The sequence below is a fragment of the Leptinotarsa decemlineata genome, unplaced genomic scaffold (genome assembly GCF_025532065.1).
Source record: "Leptinotarsa decemlineata unplaced genomic scaffold, Ldec_3_MD MMD2_tig00026307_RagTag_RagTag, whole genome shotgun sequence".
In the NCBI taxonomy this organism is placed as follows: domain Eukaryota; kingdom Metazoa; phylum Arthropoda; class Insecta; order Coleoptera; family Chrysomelidae; genus Leptinotarsa; species Leptinotarsa decemlineata.
The window spans coordinates 11,787,274-11,807,578 of record NW_027412681.1 but is presented as its reverse complement, the minus strand read 5'-3'; the positions used below and the strand labels follow the sequence as shown (position 1 = coordinate 11,807,578).

General features: G+C 37.0%; 1 protein-coding gene across 1 annotated transcript in view; it reads left to right on the top strand.

The window, feature by feature from the left end:
- Positions 1 to 19,567, top strand: part of LOC111513812 (uncharacterized) — a 49,396-nt gene extending 29,829 nt beyond the window's left edge. Inside the window, exons 8-13 of the mRNA XM_074181107.1 lie at positions 4,107 to 4,296; positions 9,071 to 9,209; positions 10,130 to 10,429; positions 12,687 to 12,837; positions 17,213 to 17,376; positions 19,242 to 19,567. Coding sequence (XP_074037208.1) covers positions 4,107 to 4,296; positions 9,071 to 9,209; positions 10,130 to 10,429; positions 12,687 to 12,837; positions 17,213 to 17,376; positions 19,242 to 19,538 — 1,241 coding nt within the window. The 3' untranslated portion in view covers positions 19,539 to 19,567. The remainder of the gene's footprint in view (positions 1 to 4,106; positions 4,297 to 9,070; positions 9,210 to 10,129; positions 10,430 to 12,686; positions 12,838 to 17,212; positions 17,377 to 19,241) is intronic.
- Positions 19,568 to 20,305: the final 738 nt, after the last annotated feature.

Genomic DNA, 20,305 nt, shown 5'->3' with positions numbered 1-20,305 from the left:
GGATCCTTCAAGGAGAAGAGCCACTGGAGAGGACGGTGATCTGACAGAATTTTGAATTTTCTGCCGAAAAGATACGGTCGGAAATATTTGGTGGCCCAAACTATTGCTAGCATTTCCTTTTCGATGGTAGAGTACTTCATTTCAGTTTCGTTCAGGGTCCTGGATGCATAAGCTATTGGCTTGTCTTTTCCTATGGGTCCTTGGGACAGAACGGCTCCTATGGCGAAATTGCTGGCATCTGTGGTCAGATTAAAGGGCTTTGTGAAGTCCGGATACTGTAGTAGTGGTTCATTGGTAAGCAGGTTTTTACAAGTTTGAACACATTTTAGGAATTCTGGCGTATGCTCTATATGGGCATCTTTCTTGAGACAGGAGGTTAACGGTTTGGTAGTCTTGGCGAAGTCCTTGATGAACTTCCTGTAGTACCCTAGGAGTCCTAGGAATCCTCTGATTTCTTTGACAGTTCGAGGTACAGGATAATCCATGATTGCTTTGACTTTTGCTGGGTTTGGTTTTATCCCATTTGGAGTGACGATGTGTCCTAGAAAGCCGACTTCTTTTTTCAGGAATTCGCACTTGTCTACTTGTATTTTGAAACCAGTTTCTCGTAGACGTTGGAAAACTTTTGTGAGGTTGACCATATGCTCCTGCAGAGATGTAGAGAAGATGATTATGTCATCCATATAAACCAAGCAGATAGTCCCTTGTAGACCCTTTAGGACATTGTCCATAACCCTTTGAAAGGTCGCTGGAGCATTTTTCAGTCCAAACGGCATACGCAGGTACTCATAGTGTCCGTTTTCGACGTTGAATGCGGTCTTAGGGATGTCCTCCTCTGCCATCTCTATTTGGTGAAATCCGCTTGCCAAATCCAGGGTAGTGAAATATTGACACCTTCCCAGTTTGTCGAGGATGTCAGAAATGTTCGGAATAGGGTAGCGGTCGTCGATTGTCTTCTCGTTGACTTTGCGGAAATCCACAACGATACGCCATTTTGCTTTTCCAGAGGCGTCCAGTTTTTTTGGAACGACCCAAATTGGTGAGGACCAGGGAGATTGGCTAGGTCTGATGATTCCTTGGTCCAATAACGAAGTTATTTGCTTCTTGACTTCTTCCTTGTGTACATACGGATATCGGTATGATTTTGTGTAGACTGGGATTTCGTCTCTGGTTTTTATATGGTGTTTGACCTGATTGGTGAATGTGAGTGAGGAATCTGGATGGTGAAAAATATCAGCATATCTTCTGCATAATTTTCTGATATGCATCTCCTCTTCTGGATTCAGGTGGTCTGTTCTGATTAGATCATCCATGTTGTTGATTGGGTCTCTGTTTCCTGATGGGATTATGTCAGCAGAATAGATATGATGCTCTTGAAGATTTATTGGGCTGCTGCGTACTGGTTCGGCTAGAACGATTTGGAGTTTATCTGGACTGAAGTTGACAATTTCCGTCCAGGCTAGATAATCACGGGCATCAGTGAGAGCTTCACGGATGTAAGCGCCTTGCAGTTTCTGTCTTGGTATCATGATAGTTCCATTCTTCTCCTTCACCGGTAGTCGTACTTGGGTCACGCTGTCTGGCTCCAATTGAATAGAGTAGAACTGGGTCTTATTGGTTTCGTAGTACTGGATTGGGAGAGAGGAGTATTCGGTTAAAAGGGAGGATTCAGGAAAATTCAGTTCAGCTTTGAGAAATTTCAGGTTGTCGAGTCCAATGAGGCCATCAAAAGTTTTGTGGAATTTGAAGAGGTAGAATTTCAGAATGCCGTTTGAGTTAAACTCAGGAAATATGGGGATTTCTGCACTGTAATCTTGAGAATAGTTTTGGAAAATGGAAGTGACGACGAAGGGATCTTTTTTGATGCAATCCTTGTAATATTGGAAAGCTAATTCAGGATTGAGAAAGGATTTTGTTGATCCGGTGTCAATGAGGAGTTTGAGGGGAGGATTTGCAATGGTTATATAAGGAAGTTCTCTCTTATCGTCGAATGTATGCAGTTCCACTATGTTTCTTGGTTTTGTCCTGGATCCAATGGAAAATTTACATCTGGTTCCTGTTGGTCTTCTTGAACCTGGAATTCTTCAGTCGGTTCTTGATTGGGATAAGAGCAGGTTTCTTCAATGTAATAGGGGTTTGCTTCGTATGCAAAGTCTTCGTCATGTTGCTCAATGTTGAACATGGGAGCTGGATTGAAATTTGGTCTTGCCTGAGGTTGGGTTCTCATGCTCCTCGTTGGTGCTCCATAAGTATTTCTGGTACTGATGCTCATTGGTGTTGGTTCTTGTCCGTTCTGCCTATTTGGTTGGTTCTGTCCAAAACGTGGTGGTTGGACTGAAGGCCACATCTGTCTCTGTTGAGTATTTGGTTGCCAATGTGGTCTGAAGGTCGGTTGTTGAAATGGTGGTTGGAGTCCCATGTCCTGATGAGGTTGTTGTTGTCCGGGTCGTTGAAAGTGTTGCATGGGTTGGTACATCCGCTGTGGTATTGATTGCTGGGCATATTGGTGATTTGCAGTTTTTTGCTGGGTCTGGACAGGTTTCTTGGGGACTTGTGAGGGTCCAAACGTCCTTTGTAGATAACGGATATTGTTTTCTTCTTGGATGTACTGCATTGCTGTTGCCAAGTCTATTGGTTTCATTGCTCTTATGGTGGATCCCATGGGCTCTCGTAGTCCGGCTAGGAATGTTGTTAGAGCTTGTTGTTGGAAAAAGCTTTTCTTGCTGATCTTTATTGTTTCATCGGCGGTGTGTAATTCGATATAGTTTGATATTGTGTTTAAAAGCCCCATGACTTTTTCGTAGAAACGTTGTGGTGTTTCGTTCTGGTCTTGTCGCAGGTTTACCAAATCTCTTGTTAAGGAATTTTCATTCCGTTGGTCGGCGAAGTTTTGTATTAGAGTTCCTTTGATGCTGTTCCAATCACTACATCCATAAACTGAGATGACGTCTTTGGCTCTGCCTCGTAGCTTGTTGAGTAGTCCTTGTATCAATATATGGTTCTGAAAACAGCCGGGGTCTTCAGTATTCCAATATTCGTTCAGAATCATTGTTGATACGTTGATGAACTGGTATAATTCATTTGGGCTTCCATCGTATTCGGGTACAATCCAAAAATTCTTCAGGTCAAATTGTTTTGCCATGTTGATGGGATTTAAAGGTTGGTCAATTGTTTGAGGAATAATGGATGGGCGAGAATTGGTACTTGAAGGTGAATTTGGTAAAACTAAGGTAGGGGGACGTAAAATAGTATTTGCAATTGATGAAGTTGAGTTCATTTATGCTTACAGGATGACGATGATGGCTCGTTGCATATTCTGTCACCAAAAACTTATTTCTATGTAGATATTCCTTGACGGACGATAGTGAAGAGGTATTCTTGTCTACGGCCGGAATTCTTCCTGGAGTACTTGCTTCTCGGTGGAACTTGGTTCGGGAGAATAGTGGATAAACGTGTGAGAACGACGAGGATCTTCTAAGGACTCTTCCACTATCCTAGCGACTGCGCCAATTATATTTCTCGTTCACACAAAAGGGTTTTTAAAAACTTTTTATTTGAACAGAGTAACAACTAATAACTATGAAATATAAGTACTGGCTATTACAAATCAATTGAACCTATTTATACATAAATTATTGCCGACTTTGCAGATATCAGCAAAATAATTGATGTCGTCTTCGGGTCATCGAACAATATCCTGCTGATGTAAGAGGTTATCGAACTGTAACTCGCTGCACAAGTGTTTTCCAACTCAGTTGAACTTCGCCTTTTGTTATATCAGCAACTGGCTCTGTAATTTATTCAAATATTTGTATGTAACTACAGCTGGGAAACAATAAAGACTATTATTATTATTATTATCAAATCTGAGTGAGACTACTTCAAAGGGGACAAAATAGAAATTGATGAATAAATGAATAATACTATTTGAAATAAATGAAAATTCACCTTATTTTTTAACAGAGTAGTATAGAGATATAATTTCTGTTTTTTTTTTATCACACAATCATATTATTTCAATAAACACATGATATTTCCTCGGTTCGCGATATGATAAGATAATTTTTCCACTTTGCAATCTCAGTTCGTTTTTACATTTCATCCAGGGATGAGAATAGCAATTATAGGAGCTGGTGCAGCTGGTCTCACAGCTCTAAGACATAGTTTAGACCATGGACATTCCTGTGACGTATTCGAAAAGACTGGAAGTATTGGAGGTACTTGGAACTACACTGATAAAACAGGCAAAGATGAATTTGGATTACCAATTCACTCATCTATGTATGAAGGCTTGAGGTAGGTACAAAATAAACAATTCAAGTTCTTCTAAAAAGTACTTTATTTCTATATTATCAACGATATGTTGTAGCATTTCGATCAAGTAATGGAGTGGAACTATAAATTATGTAATACATCACCTACTTTTTCATTTGCAAAAGTTCGAAAACCAACAAAAACGGATTGACGAAAATTATGAAAAATTCATTAGAAGTTCTCAAAAAGTAATTTGCAAGGATTCTGGTTATATGTACAGTCAACGCACAAAAAACAATAGTGGTGAAAAACTTTCTTTTAGCCAGTCAGTTGTCATATCATATGTCAGAATTATAATAAAAATAATATCCTCAAATTCCATAATTGATTAATCAAATATAGATATCGGTAGAAAATATACTTAATGCAGCCTCTAGACAGACTAACATATGGCCCGGATAATATACCTTGCCAACTTGTCAAAAAATATATCAATATTATGAAGTATTCTCTAATCATTGTCTTCAACGCCATGTTGAATACGCCACGTGATACTTTCCACTCTAGAGGAGTGGAAACCACTCCACTCTAGAGGAGTGGAAAGTATCACGAAAGTATCAGAATTCAGGAAAGAAAAAGGAAATCTCTAACTCTAACCGATTGCACTCATCTTTGTATTCTCCAAACTTTTTGAGATTTATGTAACGAATTCGATATCAGAATTTCTACATGGCTTAATGGAAATGAGAGAAGCTGTATCGAATCTCAGCATCTTTACTCAATTCATATCCAACTATTTGGATGATAGATGTCAAGTTGATGCAATCTATACAAATTTTAGTAAGGCATTCGATAGAGTTTTTCATCAACAATTAACAAAAATACAAAATCTAAGATCGTATTTGAATAATCATAGTCTATATGTCGAGTATGAAGGTATTTTTCGCACAGTCGGGGATTCCCCAAAGATCTAATTTGAGGCTGCTGTTATTTTAACCTTTCATAGATGATACATGCGATTTGATACAATCAACCAAGCTGATTTTTGCCGATGATTTGAAGCTTTTCAGAGAAATACGTGATTTATCCGATTGTATGTTGCTCCAGAAGGAATAGAACTCACTTCAAAAGTGGTGTAATGGAAAAAAACTCTTTCTTGATGTTGAAAAATGTAAAATTATGACTGATGCTCAAATATCAAATCCGTACCAGTTCTGAATCAATTTAGAAATAAGTTGTATAGATTACTTCCTAATTGAGTATCAAAATGTTCACTGATACTTCCAATTTATCTAGAAATAGTTACCTTCTCTATTATTGTATACTTCTTCTAATGGGCCTTAGCCTATTTGATGTATTATTGAAATGAAGTGTCACATACCTACCATTGACTCTAAGTAATCCTACAGAAAATTATATGCTCTCAAGTACAAATTGTGAGTCAGAGTTTTTGAATATATCGCGTTAAGATAGATGTGACCAGGAATTTTATTATTCTAGTCAAGATATTATGAATGACTCGATAGAAAATCACCGGAGTCAAATTCGCGTATGTTTTCAAAACTATATGAAGCAATCAATGATGAAACTCACAGTATGAATATTTGAAAAACCTCAGATACAATTTTATATATCTGTTTGGTGAAAAGTTGATGTTGAGTGACTAGAAGTACAAAATCACGTCAATACCATATATTTTCTTTATATGTAATAACCAACACAAGACTAAAGGGGCTTGATTGGTAGGTAATAATGATTTGACGAAATTTCCATAAGAAAAATTGATTTCAATATGCGTATGACGTATCCGATGGAGGAAAACATTCGTAAATATATTATAGACAAAGATGTGATCTGCCATTTCTGAATGGCTAGTTTCTTTTAACTGGTTGGTCAAAACATATTCATTTTATGTTTCACGTTCACAGTTCAGTAATATTAAAGTTGTTTCATCAAAGTATAAAGGGAGACTAAATGTATTCCAATAGTACTGAACGCGTAGTTCAATCTACGACTCACACTTCGAAGCAGAAGCATGGTCCTGCTCACATTGTTGGAATAAGATACTACTTCTATGTTTTTTAAGATGTTGGATTCCATTCATCATTAATATAAGCGCTCTTCCACACGAAGAGCTTCACTTTCCTCGCTCCCGAGAGATAGGAAGGCTCTTAGCGTCAAAACGCAACGAGTCCAATGGAGCTTTCATACGAAGAGCGGAAACCGCCACGTGAGAGCTCTCCTGCACCTAGATCCGAGGAACCACGTCTTCTCCTTAAAATGCAAAAGGATGAGTGGAGGCTTCCAAACGAGGAGTGAAAACGGCTCTCCCTAGTTGACACTTCACACTATTTATAATGGGAGATTACGATGTGGAGCTGTTAATCAGTACCGTCTGCAATCAACCCGGTCTTTGGGATGAAAGTCTCGACATTTATGAGGACCAAAATAAAGTCGTAAAAAGTTGGATGGGATTTTGCAAGGTACTCAACGTATATTTCGCAACTTTATCCATCCCATTCTTGATCGTTGACGTTTCTGTCGTCAAGGTTTGTGTTGACTGTGAGAACGTATATGGCGACAGCTCGTGACTGCCCACAAGGAGCCAGGAACTAAAAAGGCTCCCGGTATGGATCGCCGGTAGGTAGGACTGATAAACGCTTCCGTATCTCAATTAAACGTCTCTCATTGAAATTAATCATTTTTAATGAACCGAAGACAAACGTACAGACTGCTTTAGAAATCTGATATCAACAAAATATTTGTTACTTCTGTTTTCGCTTTCAATATTGATGTTTTCCCAACTGACTACGTAGCTCTTTGTTGCTCTAGCTCGTAAGCCTTTCAACTGGGCGTCTTCCTCTGTCTAGCGCCACCACTGTCAAGAGAACCCCAACTCCTTCGAACTCACCACCCCCTCCAATCGTACCGCCGACGCTTAACGTCGATCACACGAAGGAACGAACCAGCAGGGGCAGAAGACCCAACTCAATTCAAGTCAAATTATAATTCCTGTATATACAAAATTAAATTAACTTTTTCTAATTATTACTACTATATGATAAATATTACATTTCCTAAACCAAAGAGGAAACAAACACAAAAATAATAACGAAAATTCAGATCTTTTTACATTAAGTCCAAAAAACATAAATTATTAATTTTTCATTATTCATCAATTATTGGATTCAGTTTGTTAATTACAATGTATCCCAGAAAACCTATACATTTGACGTCCACAACGCCGTACAGTGTGCCTTGGACATGTTCTGTCCAGATTGGGAAGGCGAGCTGGTAGCTTGCCTCTCATCCGTCACATTCATCCCTCACCACACTCTCTACTCATTCGTTTGCAACTAGTATCCATTCATGTTTCTTTCCATTCGTGTCCCTCATTTGCATTAGGTACTTCCTTTTCTCGTTCCAGCCGTTCTTTCCAATTTCGCCACCCAACTTTATCTCCGTCCATACATATCTCACTCACATGCTCTGCCATTTCAGGCACCCCCCATCCACATGGACAGGGTACCTCCGGACCCAAGTTGAACCTGGCCAGGTAACCCGGAAAATTACCGTGCCCCGTGAACTGGACTGCCTTCCTCGACAGGTTCAATGATTCAGACCCGACTGCTCTACAGAATCTGGAAAGCAGTCGCCCAGTCATACCGTTTTCCCATTCTCTCTGGCATTCTTCCGTGATACTTTCCTTAATCCTCTTCCACTCTTCTCCCTTACTACTCATTCGCCTAACTTCCCATAAATATTTCATTGCCTTCATTCATCCCTTTATTGGCCTCAAGGCGCGCTTTTTCATTACCAGGATTCCCATCATAGTGCCCCTTCCGCCAGACGACTTCGGTCCATGCTCCCCTATATTCCTTTCCTCAATCTATCGCTGAATCAGAGCTACTTTTTTATTCTCCACTCGTACTGTCTTCATCAGTTCCACCGCTATAGCAGAGTCACTGCTATGCTCCAGATTCCAATCGCTCGTTCTATAGCGACCAGTTCTGCTTCATTCACACTTCTCTCACACCGGCGTCCACGTACACTTCAGTCATTCCCTCATACGGCATTTCTTTCTCCAGCAACAACCCTTGCATCCAGGGGAGTATCTTGTCTCCTCTTTCACTCTGTCACCAATCGTCCTTTCACCGTACCGTTCATTTTCCATAGTATCTAGCACTGACTTCAATATGAAGTGGGGCTATACCTGACATCTCGCTTAGTGCAGCCGTCGGCGCCGTCCTATATTCCACACATGAGACGATCAAAAAGGGCCTCTGTGCTGCGCTCAGCTGTCTCCTGACTCTACTGTCGTGGACTATACTCCGCCACACTTGCACCCCGTCCACCTTCTCAGTTTTCCTGCTAATAATCCTAGTTTTCTCCTAACATCCTTGTCTATGAACAGTAATCCAGAGTCCACCGCAATTCCCAGGTATCTCACATTCGTTTTTGCATCAATCTATCTCACTGTGAACAGCTGAAATATTCATCCGTATGAAAAGATTGATGCAGAAAATAGGTTTAAACAACGTAGTTCAATCAAATTCTTCAACTCTGTAGCCCCTTGCTTATTCTAACCATTTATAAATTGATGGTAATTCATAAATCAGTTTCAGTCCAACATGGATTGGGTTCTTAGACTGAATAATATTTCCTATGGTTTTCACCTCTTCAACCGGTAATCTGATAATACATAGAAAGAAATATTCCTTTACCAGTTCAATTTTCCGTTTTGGAAAAGGACATTCACGCCGGAAATAACCTGACATTTTACGAGTTTTCTGAAAAAAAAAACTGTTTTTTGCAGCACAAATCTACCCAAGGAGCTGATGCAATTTGAAGACTTTCCTCACAAAAAACCTGAACATTCTTATATATCACAACCCGAAGTGCTGAACTATATTAATGAGTATGCTGAGGCTTTCAATTTACTGCAATTCATTAAGGTAAGTGATTTTTTCATTCAAAACAAAAATTGTGGATTTATATTCTACTCGCCCTCTATTTCAAAGTTGATCCTTTAACGGAGGTTGATTTTATCCTGCGGGTGGAGGACACCCCTTCTCCAGGGGAGGTTATTGGATTGAAAAGTACGGGAATGGATAGATCGACTAATTCGAAACAACTCCTGTTTTTTTAATGCCAATATTTTTCGATTTATTCTCAAGTGAAAGTGTAAATTTTTCAACCAATAAACCCTCGGGTTACAGACGGCTTTCAAGAAATAACTCAAGATGATATAACATAAAAAAAAAGGGAGAAACTTTCAATACTGTTTGATATTCGTTGTAGCCAATTTACAATGCGACGTTTCGTTCATTAGATGTCGTCATCAACTTTAATTTTTTGAATGCGGACCTCTAGTTTTATTTTTTTCGATTTATGTAGCCACAAATTGAATCAATGAAAAAACTAGAGGTCAGTGTTCAAAAATCTAAAATTTATGATAAAATCTAATGAACGAAACGTTATATTGCAATTTGGTTAATATCATGATAAAACAAATAAATATGGAACACCTTTTTTTCATATGGGGACGTAGAGCCAATAAAATTAAAATAGACTATTCTAGTATTTGTTTCAAAAACAACTACTGATATTCTTCACCTGAAAAGAGATATTATTCTGATTCTCCGAAGTTGGAAACTTTTTCCAATTCAACCGACCTTGTAGGTCTTACCGTTTTCGCGAGAGCAATAGACGAATCATTTAAAATAAACAGAGTACACAGTAATAACCTGAAAATTTCTATAGCTTGAATTCACCAATCAAATCAAATAGATTTACTCACTGTAATAATTATATTCTATCAACTAGGTTCATGATACAATATTATAAATGACTAAACATTTCTCTTTTTTTTTAGTTTTATCATCACGTGGAGAAGGTTATACCTTCTAACGATAAAAGGTGGAATCTTGAACTAACCGATCTCAAAACTCGGGAAAACATAAAAAATGAATACGATGCTGTTTTTGTGTGTGTTGGTAACTATTCTGTACCTTCTGTTCCCCAACTGGAAGGAATAACTAGCTTTCAAGGATCTGTTATCCATAGTCACGATTACAGGAATCCGAAATCATACAAGAACAAAACAGTTTTGATCATTGGATCTGGACCATCAGGAATAGATATTGCCAAACTTGTATCTTCTGTGGCAGATAAGGTAATATTTTTTTTTAATGTGGCCATATAACACATGTATGAGGTGACCATTTATAAAGTGACCTCCCTACATTTTTTTATTATGATCGATTTGAACTCGGTATTACTGATCTTCCACTAGATAATTTGAATCTAATCATATTTTTCCAAATGTTTTCCTCATTCTTTCGTTATTGGTGAAAACAAACATCATAACCTAGGGTGAAATTCAAAGTTCAAAAGGCCTTTGTCAATGCTGCTCTTTATGATACTGTTTAGAACTTTCGTACGTGGTCTCATAATTTCCCTAGACTTTATTCTAAATTAATCTCATGAAAAATTTTTGAGGTGCAAGTCTTTAGAATCGTATAGTTGATTATTTTTATTGAATCCTATAAAGGGCACTTCTTGCACCACTCCTTCACCATATCAACAGTGTAATTTTTGTCATATGTATATCATGAGATACTAATTGTATCAACTGCTACATTACCACTTGCATTATTTGAAATTTTCCATCAGTCACGTAATATTCCGTCAAAAAGTATTGAAAATTCCCAGTAGACCATTATTCTTTGACAACTGTTCTACACTTGAGGACATATTCTGCCATTTCGTTTCAACTACACGTTTCAACCGAGAAATAATATCAAATTCTTGATATTTTTCAATTTTTTTCGTCTCATTTGTTGTCTATAAATACGATTCTTCAAAAATAAGTCTGAAATTTCACATTTTTCTCTTTTGCAGAATGGCCGATATCATAACCTTCAAAATATTTAGAGTATGTTGAAATTTGGACTATTCAAATTTTGACTGAGCCTCGTTTTTTAGTTGAAAGTAAGGCTTTCTTCCAGATGTGGTGGACACCCTAAAATGTCTCCTAAAATGGTCACCCTTGGCAGAATCATGTCGCTGGACTTGCGAAGGCTGCTTCTCAAAAGCTTGGAACAGTTCCGAACCAGAAAACTGTCACACCTCAGCAACTTTTGATGCTTTATAAAGTTCAGACCTTCTCTGGAGTATTTTTCTCATGTATGGATCTCCGCCCCTAAGCACACTCTGACGCTGCTGGATTCCATCCAGAAAAGAGTCATACATCTGATTGGAGACGCGAACATCACTTGCAACCTTGATAGTCTGGAACATTGAAGAAAGATTGAAGATTTGTCTCTCTTCTATAGATAATTTCACGGGAAGTGTTCAAGTGGCACATTTGATTCAACCAAGAGCGGTACATATCAGAAATACGCGATGGACTGTGTCTGTTCATCGTTATATGTTCCAACTTAATACATTTCGAACTTCACTGTTCAAGAACTCTTCCATTTGGAGAACTGCATTTACGTGGAATAAACTTCCTGAGAACGATTACCAAATGTATTTAATCTCCAGCGATTCAAATCCAATGTGAATCACTACTTTCACACAGGCACCGCTATGAGAGCGGTGCCGGTGTGCGGTGTAGTGCTTGTGTTTTGTATCTAAAAACAAATCGAGAAGCCACCTCAGTCACATTTTTAATTCTGAGTTTGATCAAAGATAAAAATGATAAATGATCTTTCTCATTCCTAGATCTCGGTGCATTTCAGGAAGATGTTTGCGTTGTCTCTTTCCTACTGAGGACAAGGAGTATAGTTTTGGTATTTTCTGTAACAAAACTTGTAGTGTAGTGGAATCGTCAAAAAAATTCTTTACTTCCTACTTGTCCTCAATTTTCTGATAAACAATTTTTGGTGCTTCGTACTCAGGTGATTCTATAAAACCTGTAATAACCTTTTGATATTGTTCAAGTGACAGAGATTGTTGCACCTTGGTGTTTCTCAATCTGTTTATGAAGATTTGTAATCCGATTTGTTCAGGTAATTCTTTGAGGACTTGGGGATGAACAAGGTGGATGAGATAAGGCGAAAACGTCAGCTGTGGAATCGACAGAAGGCTGAATCCACGAATATCGAATATGAACGTGGCTTCTGTTTAGGACCAGCCGATGGAACTGATAGCTCATAAAAACTGATATAGATATATATCTCATGAAAACTGCTCATCATAGATTGAAAGCTTCCGAACTGAATTTTCTGTGGTCTCACCTGGACAGTACATTTCATCTCCTGATTGAAATATCCCAACCAAAGTTGAAAACGTCCCAACATTATACTTTTTTTCACTGCTGTCAGCAAATGTTCCTAGCTGAAGAAATAATTGAGTTTGTTCGTTTTTGAAAATATGTTTATTTATCATGAAAACCATAGATTATAAACATTTATAAAACTTTTCAGACAATATTATCTCATAGAAGTGAGTTGCATCCGTCTTGGAAGATATCCAAAGAAATTGCTATAAAACCTGAAGTACGACAGTTTAAGCCAAGAAGTGTAATATTTCATGATGGATCAGAGGAAGAAATCGATGATGTTATATTTTGTACAGGTAATACGATGTGATAAGGAAAGTTGTTTCAATTATTGTATAGGAACACACTAAGAATAAAAAAAGTTAATAATTTGAAGTTTCTAAGCAAGTCTACCAATCCCAAGAAAGTAGTGGACTGAAGTAAGACTTTCATCAGCCTATATGTTGAGAAAACGATGACCCTTTTAGCTTGTTCTCTGTATTCGCTTGTATCGTAAAGTTCGAAAGTTCAGAATTTGTGATTTTTTCAGAACAAGCAGAAACAATTTCAAACATGTTTCGAATAGAGTTCTCAATTCAGTTTGTGTTATTCACAAACTGAAGCAAAAAGTATCCAGTAGATGAAGTTGTGACATAATAAGCGACCAGAAGAAGTAGCTGAAGAATAATTTCTCTCACAAAGATAAGCTTGTTTATCTGATGTTTTCAGAAGATCAATAAATAGGTCCGTTCCTAAGTTATTTTAAACCTTAGGGGTTTTGATCAAATTCCAAATTTTTTTATAGGTTCAAGAAGTGCTTCAACGAGTTTCTTTGTTAGCAATATTCGACAAATATAATTAGAGTAGTGACTAATTTGTTTAGTAATCTTTAGTTAAATTATTTTTCAAAAAAAAGTAGTACAAATTAGGAAATTATGAAACTACAACGAAAATCATTTGGCGTTCCGGGGCAACTTATTGACTCCAGTAACGCATTTACTTTTTCAGCTGCAGGAAAACCCTGAAAAACCTGCAGCACCACATCTAAATTGAAAATAAAATTGAAACAGGTCATTCATCAACATATTAAGCACCTAATAAAAAACTTTGAACAGAAAATCTGAAAACTATTCGATGTTCCATTTTCAAATAACATCTAGTTCTCCGTTTGATTTTTTTGTCATATTATTGGGTTATCCATGAATTGATTTCTGCTGTTGTCCAGTTTCTCACATTCGAATTCAATATAAAAAGCTGTCGCCGTACCTGTGTTGCATTACCTTCAATTGATGTCTCTGTTAACAGCCCTATATTGTTCAGGAGTTTTCTAAATGAATAATCTGCTTGAAATCTGTTTGAGCTGAGCGTTAATGAGGTCTTACCTTTCATCATGGTATAATTACTTATAATCACTTATAACGTTATTAGTAATTTCCCAAATGCCCTTTGATACCTCTCTCTAGGTACCACACCTACCAATGCAACTTTTAGTATTTGGAGAGATGACATCAAATACCTAGGTTAGTTTATAACTTGCTCAGAAGATGACATAGTGTGTCGAAACTGCTATTAGCGTGTTAGTGTTTTGTGAATTGTGAAGTATTATTTTCACCCTACTCATTCCATTTTTATTGGTTCTTATACTTTTCATGATGGTTTGTTTTTTTATAATTTTGCGATTTTACGATTCTACCATTTGTATGATGTTATGACCTTGCCTGGCAGAACGTTTTCCGTATACGAAGCCAGGCCCAAAAAAGACCCTTTCAAAATGTCTCCCTTCATACATTGTTCGGTATCATTTCGAAATTCACTCTACGTCAATCACCATGAGAAACAACTCTATGAATGAACAAAAGAAGAAGAGTACTTGTTAAAGTCAATTTGTATACATAACAGTAACAGGAACAGAAATGATCAAAATGAATAATATGGAATTTGTATAGGTGTCAGCATTCCGATTATGATATACTGTACTAAATCATCTGAAGTAACAATTCGTTCCGGCCAGTGTTCACTTACCTACACAGTAGGTTCAGGTTCTGACAGTTATCAGAAAACAACTACTCCCCTGGCAATACTACGAAGAGAGTTGGATTATATCCGACAGGTGCAGAGCTCTTCACGAAAGAAATTCCTGCATATGCTTCTGACGATACAACTGCCTGAATCGATTTTCAATTATTGAAACAGCCACCTTTGCAGACAGGTTTCGGGCTATTTGGCATCTCGTCAGTGCAAGGTAGTGTCCTACATGGATGATTTCTCATAAATAAAAATACCTTGCGCTGACGAGGGGCCAAATATCCAGAAATCGGTCTGCAAGTCTGCCCGTTCCAATAATAGAAAATCAATTCCGGCAGTTGTATCGCCAAAAGCATATACAGAAATTACTTCTGTGAAGAATCCTGCACTGACACCTGCCGGGTATAATCCAACGCCCTTCGTGATATTGGCCAGGGGAGTAGTTGTTTTCTGATAGGTGTCATTCCATAAGCCTACTGTGTAAGCAAGTGAAAACTGGCCTGATTGAATTGTTCCTTCAGATGATTTGATTTGGAGCCGGACTTAAGTATACCCAATTACTACAGGTGAAGAATACTACTGTAGACTGCTCAGAAGTATCACAGATCTAAAAAAATAGAAAATAGAAATTTTAAATAATCGGTATGTTACAATCTACGATTTGAAACTGGCAAAAAGTGGTTTCTTCGTTCTTGAGATCCACTGTTTGGAACCTTTAGTGAAGTAATGAATATTACTGGAGTTTAATCCCAACACCCAACCATTATTTTTAACACCTCGACACGTGTTTCAGTCACCTAGTCACCTAGTGTTGGGATTAAACTCCAATAATATTCGAGTTTCTTTGTGTTCAGATTATTTCGCAAACAGTGGAAAAATGGGATGTTACAATTATGAGCACGATAAAAGGTGCATGAGTGAGTAGTGCCGTTATTATTCTGAGGCGATCCCTCAATTATTTCGTTCTCGAGTGTATTCTTCCAGTACTCTTTATGTCTTCATTAACCCATACCCTTAATTATATTTGGTCTCGACAAACAAATTTTGGTGCCCTCTGGTTCAGAGTCGATCATTTAAAAAGCCAGTGTGAAGCGTTTTCGAAATTATTTTTGTAACTAGGTTGGCGCAACTGACCTCTATTCTCACACGGTATCGTACAAAGACTTTGTCTTGAATTTTGCATTGCAAATGGATTTTTGTGTGCCGAAGCTCTGTAAATGTTTCATAAAACTAACGGTGAATTTGCTTCATCAAAAACACGTGCGTATGTGTGGTGCATTCGGAAGCGGTCAGGATGTGGTAAAAGATTTGCCTCGCTCTAGAAGGCCATCGACAGCCTCAACTCAACTCATTATTGCCCAAGTAGAGGAAATGGTAACTGAATATCGTCGTTTAAGTTTGATAGAGATAGACGGTGATATTTCTACGTCTCTTGAATCAGTTCGTACTGTTGTAAATCATGCACAAAAGAAAATAACGCCGGCCGCCACTGGTAGCCCTAAACCAATCGTGACGTAGCTAAGAGCGCGCGAATGTACGATGTTCCGTGCCGTTCTAGAAGCAGCGAGAACAATGTTACCGATTTCTATGGAACTTTGGAGTAATTTCTACTGCATTCGATTACGATATATAAACCTAGCCTCGAGCATATCGACACAGTCAAGTGGAAGTTACAGTGCGGTACGCGAAGTGATCTAGTAAGACCATAGGCATTCAAATAATAAGTGAAATGAAGTTAGGTTTGATTATTCAGTGTAGTCAATTATAATTCAACACACGTAGCAGTACCATTTTGAATGATTTTTTAGATTAGATGAAAAGTGTTGCAGCTCGACTGGTGTCAAAAACTCAATCGCGTAAAGGTCGCTGGCATGTTAGAACGAGTCGATTCGGACCTCACATGTATAACATTGAAACTGGTATTGAGACATGGTTTCACGAATTTGTTATGCAAATCAGTCAACAAGCTTCGGAATGACGCCTTCTAACTGAGCCGAAACCGAGAAAAGCTCGTCAATGTCGATCAAAAGTGGAGGTGATGTTGACATTTTTTGTTATAAGCGCGATGTTGGTTACTCGAGTTCTTGCCCAAAGCTGAGGCAGTAAATAAATAATATTATCTGAACGTAATACGGTGTCTGAAAGAACAAATCGGTCGAATAAGACAGGAATTGTGTTGGGAAAACTAATGAATTTAGCAGCATGCTAATGCACCATCTGACACGGTTATCATTTTGATTGGTTATGAACTCAACAAACCCTGTCGAACAGTCACCGTATTCACCTGATATGGCTCCGGCCGCTTTTTCTCCAAGACTCAAGTTACCACTTTTTCAGTTGATAGAAATGAAAGAGAATTCGCAGCTAGTAGATACTGAAGTCGATTAAAAAAAATACGTTCAAAAATGTTTTGATGATTGTGTTATTCATTGGCGTGTGTATTATTCCAAAAGAGATCTACTTTGGATCAAAAATTCATATTTCGCGTTTCATTGACCAATTCCCGGTATTTTTTTGACATGAAACCACTGATGAAAATAAGAATCCTCAACGAAACGTCGGTATCAAAATTGTTGACACAGCATAATATTTATTCATCCGACTGCTTTCGGAAATATCATTTCAACAATTCTGGACGTGAAAATTCTTCAGTCCTTTTTTTTACAGGTTATAAATACTCTTATCCTTTCCTGTCACCAGAATGTGGAATTGAAGTCGAGAACAATTGGGTGAAATACTTATACAAACATGTTATAAATATCGAACATCCCACGATGGCATTCATTGGTGTACCTTTCCGAATATTTCCTTTTCCAATATTTGGAATACAGGTGAGATCATTATTTCATGCGATACAAATATTTAGAGTTCTCCAACAGACCTCCTTTAAAAAAAAACGTTGAATAAAAAAGTTGCAGGATGTAAAAAAATCTACAATTTTTGTATAAACCATTTTCCAAATCAACAATCATTCACATCACCAAATCAACAAAAAAAAATTGGAAAACTTTTTTCAACGATATTATGTAGATATTCATCTTTTTCACTTCTAAATAAACTGTATTTCCTTCAATCGATAATTCAATATGATATTTTATTTTTTGAGAAAGAAAGTTTTTGGCCTTCTAATTCTCCATCTTAATTCAAAAAATACTATTATACGAATACTATTATATGAACGCTGAATCATGCACTTTTTTGTCATGGAAAGTGACATTTTTAATTTTTGTCAAGAGTATTAAGAGATTGAAGGGGTTATATTTTTTCTAAGATGATGTTTACAAAGTAGCGTGTTGAAAATATTTTCCAAACTAGTATTAAAAGTATTTTCAACACCATTTTTTTCGATCGAATAGCAATAAACAAAACATAATTATCCAAATTTCATGGAAGTTTCATTATGAACAATAGATATAGATGCAATCAAATTCTGTTACAAATGTATCAATGCATCAATTACATTATTAATATTATTTATAAACATTATTTTGAATGATGCAACTAATTTTCCCTTATTTTCAGTATTTTAATATCAATATAAGTCACAAAAATGATTTGAAGCTTTATAACTCACATTTAATTATATGGGAGCACTTTCGACAGCTGGTCGTGCTGTCATCATATAGGCTCTACTCAAACAGTTTGGTGGAATTCGAGTTTGTATTCGAAACCAAATCAAGATTTTTGTTACTGTTTCTGAAAGCGAAACTAGTCATAAACGAGTACGTTTGTGTAAATCCGCATTAAAATACTCATATGCAGAAAAAAAAAATTTTTATGAATCAACAGAGACACCTACTTCCTCCATATGGTGAAAAGAACTGATACTACTATACTGATACACTTCAGAAAGAAACGGATAATTGAAAAACGTGATTTAATATCATTTTTAATTAAACTATTCCAATTTTTTGTTATTTACGTTTTCCAGATGACGTCTTTAAAAATGTAGAAGGTTATGTTACTTATTCAAACGAAGTAATTGCAAATAACATTCAATTTGAATGAAAATATAAAAATTGATTTCAGTGATATTCATAAAATTTCAACTATACGCTATTTACATTTGACCAAATAAACATTTTCTATTAAAAAAACATTATAACCATGAAAACACAAATGTTATTCCTCAAAAAATTGAATTGAACATTTCATTAACATTCATCAGGGTACCTAATCAAAATCACACTCAATCATCCATCAGTTCCTGTCTCCACCGCTTACTTTTTTGTTTAAGAAATCGATCGCAATAAACATAATATTCATTCAAAACCATCCAAACAAGTATGAAGACTATAACTTTTTGCCTGTTCAGACGATATGAGGTAACAGGTAACAGGCAAAAACATGTTTCAGATTAAATATTGCTAAAACATCCTATTTAGGAATTGCACCGCTGTTGAGGTTTGCTATATTCTCTGTTGACTGAGGTTCCTTTCATCATCTTGGTTACATCTTCCTCCATTTTTTCCTATTCGTCGCCATTCCTCCTAAATTTCCAACTCAGGTCCTTTCCAGGTCTCCTTTCACCTCTTTTGGCCCGCAGGATCTAGGTCTAGCCTTGCTTGATGAAACTACGGATTTGTAGTTTCATCGTGCTGGTTGAAATACGAAAATTTATCAATAAACTTTCGAGGTATTGTGGTATCACTTTCGATAATCATTTTCAAATGGATATTTGCATAATTTATTTTAGGTTAGGTTTTTTCTCTCCTACTTGGATGGCAACATATCAATAACGAAAGAGGAAATGATGGAAGAAGTAATGGAATATATGAAGAGGAAGCAGCAACTTGGAATACCCCTCCATCAGACCCATCTCCTAGGTCTTTTTCAGGGCGAATATATGGAAGATATAGCGGACACTGCCAAAATAAAGAGAGTTCCTCCAGTTTATGTCAAGATGTATAAGCACGTACATTCCAGTGGACGACGAAAGGGTGATATTTATAAGATCATCAGTGATGATGACTTTATACAAATAACTGTATAATTTTTGAAATACATTCAGGACCGGTTTCATTGTTTTTTTTTACTTCTAATAGGAGAGGAGCGACATACTTAAAAATCGTGATCTATAATTATAAATGATAAGTCATTGTTACTTTTGAAAATGTTGTCAAACAGAACGCTCAGATAAGGAACATATCGAATACATTTTCAATGAAAGGAGTTTCCGTTATTGTCGCAGGTTACATAACATAATCTTTCTATAAGATAAAGCTCCAAAGAAAAAATCGAATGAAAAGAAATCCTGTTAACGGGTAGGCCATTCTAACCAACTACTGCTGCTCCTACCAATCCACATGTCTGGGTATCTCTGATCCAACCAATATCTTACAGCCTAAAACTGTAGGGGCACATCATATTGTGGGAAATTAACCAGATTGTTGAATTCTTCTTGATTGTTGTTCATAATTTTTTGAATCTTTTGACTTTCCTGTTAGATTTTCCTCCAGATATATGGTACCAACAATAAGATTCTCCAATATTCCTGACGAAACTTCATTTACTCAGGATTTTGAGTATTACCTTCTCGAAAAAAATGTCAGAAGGCTATCTATTTATATGCATCCCCTCTGAATAACCACCAGTATGCTTGTCAAACTTGAACATCGACGAATTTAGCCTAGAAGGAACCGTTGATACCGATACCGTTGTAGGAATATTCTACAAAGAAGTTTCATGGGAATATCTCAAAACAACAGTGGAAGAAGATTTCAAACAGTCATTGACTGATCAGACAGTCGTTCACTCACA